General features: G+C 43.0%; 1 protein-coding gene across 8 annotated transcripts in view; it reads left to right on the forward strand.

Moving 5' to 3' along the window:
* Positions 1-5,792, forward strand: part of LOC114042902 (aryl hydrocarbon receptor nuclear translocator) — a 56,691-nt gene extending 50,899 nt beyond the window's left edge. For 4 of the 8 annotated variants that reach the window (XM_027861673.1, XM_027861676.1, XM_027861678.1 and 1 more), the window contains 3 exons: positions 218-380; positions 1,162-1,328; positions 2,009-5,792. In XM_027861673.1, coding sequence (XP_027717474.1) covers positions 218-380; positions 1,162-1,328; positions 2,009-2,098 — 420 coding nt within the window. In that variant the 3' untranslated portion in view covers positions 2,099-5,792. The remainder of the gene's footprint in view (positions 1-217; positions 381-1,161; positions 1,329-2,008) is intronic. The other 4 variants (XM_027861674.1, XM_027861677.1, XM_027861680.1 and 1 more) reach the window with 2 other exon arrangements.
* Positions 5,793-7,115: the final 1,323 nt, after the last annotated feature.

Raw genomic sequence — 7,115 nt, forward strand, 5'->3', positions numbered from 1 at the left:
GCCATACAAATGCATATTTGAGAGTGTAGAGGTAGAGAGTTACTTAGCACTTCCTCGTAGGAGATAAAAGTGTGAACTGGCTTTTTGGGGAAGGGAAGTGTTCATCTTTGTTCAGTTATATTTTCACTGAACTAGCTTTTGAGGGAAGGAGGAGTTTTTCCCAGGGAGAAGATTAGTGATGCTTCTACTCTGCTTTGCTCATGTCCTGTCTATGTAGCAGGTGGCCCCCCCTCCCGCATCCAAGACTCGGTCCCCTCAGTTTGCTGTCGGTAGCTTCCAAACACCGTCTTCCTTCAGCCCCATGTCTCTCACTGGGGCCCCTACTGCGTCGCCAGGCACTGCTGCCTACCCCAGCCTCGCCAGCCGGGGCTCTAGCTTTGGTGAGTCCCTTGTGGAGAGGGGAGGGCATAAGGGGAAGGGCAAGTGTTAGTGAGGGCATGCTGGCCTCAGCATTGGGCAGGGAGGGGGGGTCCAACCGGCCTTTGGAGAGGCAGCTGGTGTCATTGAAGGAGTCTGGGGGGTGGAGTGTGTAGAGACCTACTAGTCAGGCTGCTAGGGGCACCAGAGGGCCCAGAGTGCCAGGCCTGGAGGCGGAAGACCTGAATTCAAATGCAGCTGCAGACGCTAGCTGTGTAACCCTGGGCAAGTCATTGAATCTCTGTTTGCCTCTGTTTCCTCATCTGCAAAATGGGTGTAATAATAGCACCTACCTCCCGGGTGGTTGTGAGGATCAAATGAGATCATGTTTGTAAAGCACTTAGCACAGTGCCTGGCACATAGTAGGTGCTATGTAAATTCTTATTCCTTTCCCCTCACAAGTTGTGCGACTGAGGCTCAGTGAAGTTAAGCCATTTACTTGAGTTTCCTTGTCTGTAAAACAGGGCTGATCGTGTGTGTAGTCCCCATCTTAGGATTGTGAAGGGGATCAAACAAGGTCATATATAAGTAAAGCACTTGGTAAACCTTAAAGTGTTCTATAAGTACCAGTTACTATTATTAATACAGAGTACATGAAGAAATTCCAGTATGTTCTACTATGTGAGGGCAAATATTTGTCAGGCAAGACAATCACAGCTTTCAAAAAACATTGGCTGAGTTCCTTCGACTTTGTGGGGGGAGCGCTGGGACTGGCCTGGTCACTAAAGGATGGCATTTCCCCAGCCGCAGAGGCCGGACAGCCCACGGGACAGTTTCAGGCCCGCACGGCAGAGGGAGTGAACGTGTGGCCGCAGTGGCCACAGGGGCAGCAGACCCACCACCGATCTGGCTCTGGGGAACAGCACGTGCAGCCACCACCACAGCAGCCCAGCCAGCCTGAAGTCTTCCAGGTGAGGGGCTCTAGGAGACAGGGAGGAAACTGCAGAGAATTGGGCTCAGTCGAGGTGGGGGAAGGGGGACGAACATAGGAGCATTGTGATTCAGAAAGATGACCACTGGATTCTGGGTCACCCTTGACTCAGCCAGCCACCTGTTTACTAAGCAGCATGGGAGGAGAAAGGGGAGAGGATGTGGCTCCTGGTAAGAGGAAGCCAGTCTCTGCCTTTGGGCTGTTGAGGACGTATACCACCTAACAAGCAAATAAAAGCAGGCTTAGAGAAGTGTAGCACTAATCATGACTATACAGAGGCCTGCACAGAAGTGCGAGAAGAGAGGGCAGAGTGAATGGAGAGTGGAACCAGGGGACATAGGGAAGGAGAAGGCTTTGTTAAGCAAAGATTGCCAGAAGAAAGGGATGTTTGATAGAAAGGGATGGTACTTCAAATTCTTATCTAAGAACAGAATAGTGCTGTAGGGGAGGGAAATAATTTTTTCTTCCTCTTCTATTAAGAAAGAAAATAAAATTACAGCAGGAGGATTTGGGGTTGGGGAATTGGTGGCCGAACTAACTCATGAGGACAAAATTCATTTATGTGGGGCCTATTGATGCTAGTGTGAGTACAGTGAGAAATTACCTGATGGATGTAAGGGACTGGTTTTTAATACCAATTTTATTCTTTTTTCTCATTAGGAGATGCTGTCTATGCTGGGAGACCAGGGTAACACCTATAACAATGAAGAATTTCCTGACTTAGCCATTTTTCCTTCTTTTTCAGAATAGAACTGTTGGGGTGAGGATTAGGGGGTGGGGGAGAGAAATCACTTTTTGTTTTTAAAAAAAACAAATCTTTCTGTAAACAGAATAAAGATACTCTCCCTTCCCCTCCCTCACCCCCAAAATCCACCTCATGCCCCCCCGTTGTTCCCTATCTCCACTCACTTCCCTCTCCCTGCCCCCGGTAGAGTCGTCAGAATTAATGGAATGGATCATCAAGGCTCTTGAGAACTTTGAAAACTGAGACCAGATGGACTGGGGGATCTTTTCCCTTTTTCTCCCGACCAGAGTTTTGTGCAGAGATGAAGCTTGGAGTGTTCCAGGCTGGAAGATACTACACAGAGACCTCTGGGTCCAGTTGCAGAGGGTTTGATAATCACCTTGGATGCAGAGACTTTTTTGGACAAACTCTGAATTGGATCAGGGAGAAAGAATGGGGAAAAGGAGTATCTCTGTGTATGAGGCCCAAGAAAGAGCAGGCACATGGCTTTAGGAATGGATACAGATAGTTTGTACTGTGTGTGTGTAATTCCTTTAGAAAGAAACTTGTGAGAGAGAGAGAGAGTGAGTGTGTGTGTGTGTGTGTCTATGTCTGTGTCTCTTTCTTCTGTGGCAGGGGGATTATGCAAACTCTGGTCCCTGACTGTGCATGTGTCTGTGTGTCTCTGTGTGTGTGTGTTTCAGAACAAGTCCTAAAGTGTTAATTCCAGGTATTTTCTGCTCCATATTGCAGCCAAAGTGTATTTAGATTAACTTCTTTGCTGTGTTCACATCTATGCCCAGCCAGTATGATCAGTTGTGTAGGAGTGTTTTGTGTGGGCACCTTCTTATTGAACATTGTCAATGACAGAACTGGGTCATTCTCACTGTTGGCGGTGCTCCTCATTTGGAGAGAACTTCAAGACATTATGAAAAGTGGGCTCAGGTGCTAAACTTTTTTTAAGAAACCCTAGACACATGGCCATAAGGACTACAATGCATTTTCTGTCAGAATTATACACTGTACAAGCACTGCGGAGAAAATAACCCCATGGAAACTCAGCTTCTTGGTTTGACAGCCCCAGTAAGAGGCCTTGATCTACACTGGGCTGTGCACCTTGATACCAACTTCATCTCAAAAATAAGTTTTTTTTCAATCCCAATGCTGCAGCCAGACCTAAACAGAAAAAAGAAGATGACGTTTTTCCTTGTTACTAGCACACGGATGGAAAATGGGTCTATAATACTACCCTTTGTTTTCTTCCTAGCCTTTAGAGTCAAGCTGGGTCTCTTAAAATTTTTTGCTAGATGTAGGAAGTGTCAAGTGGGTATAAATATAATAATACTATATGGCAGATGGGTAGGAACCCTATCAAACAGGGCTTCTTAGCAATTAACATAACCATCTGATTGAGGATATAGGCCATTACTATGGCTTTTGAGCCTTTGGTCATAAACAGTGAAGTGACATCAGTGGTTTTTTTTCTATTGTTGGCTCAGGTCAGTTTTTAATTACAAGGCTGAGTTATTAAGGGCAAGATGTTTTTAATGTAGTTATAGGTGTCTTGAAAACAGGAGGCTGGAGGGGAATGTCATATTGACTTGGCCTGTCCTGTCCCCTTCCTTTCACCCTGGTACCAGATAGCAAAAGGACAGGGAAAAGGAGATATTTTATTTTTTAAAAATCTATGTGCACACACACAGCATACATGCATTATATATATATATATATATATATATTATATTATATATTTATATCACAATTTAAGAAGCCAAAAAGTTGAGTTTCCATTTGAATCTGTCTTTTGATAATCAATTATTTTTAAATGTGATTAGGACTCTAATATTGTACAGTTATTGTAGGGTGTTGGGAGGGAGGGAGAAAAGACTCTGAGGGTTTTGTTCCTACTCTTCCTTCAGGGTTTTATTTTCAATTGTGTTTATTTTTCTTGTTGGCCATCCTTTGTTACTTGGCACCCATGTCAAGTCTCATGGTGGCACAAATGATGTCATTATGTAGCAGAGATTTTAAAGCAAAGATATTTTTTTCCTTTTTAAAAACCCTTCTGTCGTTTAGTCTTGATTGTGACCATAACGATCCCTGCCCAGGTTTCTTGCATAATGCTTCCTGCCAAGGTATACAGAAACAGAAAGACATAGATGTGCTATGTGATGCAGAATGCCTTACCGAAAAATACATATACTAAGACACCAAAGATAAGAAACACATTATTCCCTAAGTGAGCTGCTTATATAATCTGTATTTAAAAAAAAAAAAAAACAACTTCAGGGCTGTGATCACTCATCTGCCTTTTGATCTTGCTTCCTTCGAGGGATGGGAGGGGAGGGTGCCTTTATATATAGGAAAGAGTTCCAAGGAGAAGGAGAGCTCCAGATCCTGCCTCTGTCCCAAAATAACCTTATTCTCTAATGAAAAGAAAGTTAAGTATTGGGAGACAGTCTGCTTAGGGTTGTTCTTGGTTTCCTTCTGGGACCGTCTGCTCCGTCTAGCATGGGCTGAAGCAACTGGAATAGAGTTTGAACTGCAGGGGAATCTAGGAATAGAATCCAGCTGTCTTGGGGAAAAGAAACCAAATGTGTTTTATCTTGCTGGAATCATCCTTTTTCCTTCTCCCATGTCATCTGTTTATGGAAGGGGTGGGGTTGGGGCTGAGGCAGACTCTTGTGATCTGTCACATGCTGGGTTGGGTGGGGGAATGGTCTGGAAGGGCTCATATGACTGGCATATAATAATCATCACAAAATACTCATCCCTGGATCCAGGACTTTAAAAAAGGGAAAATCCCTTCTACCTTCCCCTTCCCCCATGGTCTCATTAGTGCTTATGGCATTGATTTATGTGTTGTCATTATTGGAAATACTATGTCTGATTCAATTATTTTACATCTGACTAGTCTCCTAGGTAACAGATCATTTATTTTCCGTGGAAAAAGAAGTTCTTATATATAGGAAAGATACTATCTTGTCTCTGGGGTCAGAGGTAGAGACATCATAACCTGGTGAATAACTTATAAGAGTCAGAAAGTTTGGTGACCTGACACCATAAAGTTGCTGAATTTTGGATTTTTAAGAGTTTGACAAAATGGATTGAGGGCTTGCCTTGGAATCAGGAAGATTCCAAGGGTTCACCTTCTGGTTCTGTCACATACTAACCGAGTGGCCGTGAGCAGTTACTTAGCTTCTCCAAGCCCCAGAGAGTTCCTGATGTGCATCCCTGGGAGGAGTTTGCTACATTGATGATAGCCCTATTCCAAACAAATTTAAATCCATACATTGAATGATAAGCTAGAACTCATAACATTTATCAGGTGCTTTAAAGTTTACAAAGCACTTTTATATATATCGTGTGGTTGATTCTTACAATAGTCCTTTGATTGAGGTAGGTAATCTCTTTATTTTACTGATGAGGAAATGGGTTGAGAAAGGTTCAGTTAATTGCTTTAGGTCACACACAGGGTCTGGGACTTTTTTTGGTGGGGAGACTGGTTTTGAACATGATTCTTCCAGACTCCCAAATTCTTGGGAGGATCTTAACTATACAAGGTGCTGGGGGAGAGAAAAGATGAGCTGCCTTCAAGAAGCTTTAAATTAATTTAATCTAGTAGAAAGAGATGTCAATCCATCAGCAAGTACTTTTTAAGCACCTGCTAGCCCTGTTAACAGAGGTGTAAGGCAAAAATTAAAGTCCTCAAAGAGCTTACATTCATATGTGTGTGTGTGTGTATATGTGTATGTATGAAGTTATTCAGTCATTAACCACTTAAGTGTCCACTGTGTGCTAACTTGGGGATACAAGAAAGGCAAAGGACAATCCCTGCTCATGGAGTTCACATTCTAATGGGGCACATATACAAGTGTATCCATATATGTGTATACATATGGGTATGTACTTATTTGTGCAAGTATATGTGTGTTTCCACACATTATGCACACATACATAGATATATACACATATATCTATATACACAGACATTGGTCAGACAGGAGAACCAGATGGGAGCAGAGTTAAGCAGCCAAGGAAGGAGGAAGAAGTGCTTGTTTCTTTGTTGATGTGTCAACTATCTTAAATGCTTTAGGTAAAGAGGGATGATGATTATCATGAGGCCAGTTGAGAGACTGACAATCTTGAGAGAGCACAGTTTAGTGAAGTTGGAAACAAGGCAGATTGCCAGGGATAGAGAAGTAAGTGTAGACTACTCTTTCAGGAAGTTTGGCAGTAAAAGGAAGGGGAGAGAACAGTGCTTTGAAGTCTTCAAAAGGGTCAAAATGGGGATTTTTTTTAGTTGAATTTATTCATTCAGTCATTTCAGCTGTGTCTGACTCTGTGCTCCATTTGGGGTTTCCTTGAAAAAGATATTGGAGTGGTTTGCCAGCTCATTTGACTGATGAGGAACTGAGGCAAACAGGGACTTGTCCAGGGTCACAGAACTAGTAAGAATCTGAAGCCAGATTTGAACCTGGGAAGATGAGTCTATCTGGCACTCTATCAGCTTCGCCACCTAGCTGCCCTTTTTTCAAGTGGATACAAGTAATTAATGGAGAAAAAAATTATAGAAGTTAGAGAAGAGCTTATAAATTATTTTGTCCAATCACCTCTTTCTACATACACACAATGAAACACACCCAGAGAAGTGAAATAATTTATGTAAGGTCAAGCTGCTAGTTAGGGGCAGAGGCAGGTCCAGAATCTGGTTTTGAATGGTAGGTTTCCCCCCAAGTTCCCTCAAGGTCCAGAAGAAGATGTGATAAAGGGCACAGGTGGGGTGGGGGGTTAGCTTTATTCAGGTGCATTAATTCTTCCTCTGAGACTTCAAGAAAAAAAGTTGAGACATCTAAGGATGGGAGAGGTAGAATGGCCTCTAAAATAGGAGTGAAGGTCATCTGATAATTTCGGTGTTGTAAAACATTGCTAGTCTGTATTATAGACTAGAAGGAACATTGATATCTATGTGTGTGTGTGTGTGTAAGTGTGTGTGTTTTAAAGGAAACAGTACCCCAAAAGATGGGTGAGTATGTATGTGTG

Source organism: Vombatus ursinus, unplaced genomic scaffold (assembly GCF_900497805.2).
Source record: "Vombatus ursinus unplaced genomic scaffold, bare-nosed wombat genome assembly UNPS02014768.1, whole genome shotgun sequence".
Classification (NCBI taxonomy): Eukaryota; Metazoa; Chordata; class Mammalia; order Diprotodontia; family Vombatidae; genus Vombatus; species Vombatus ursinus.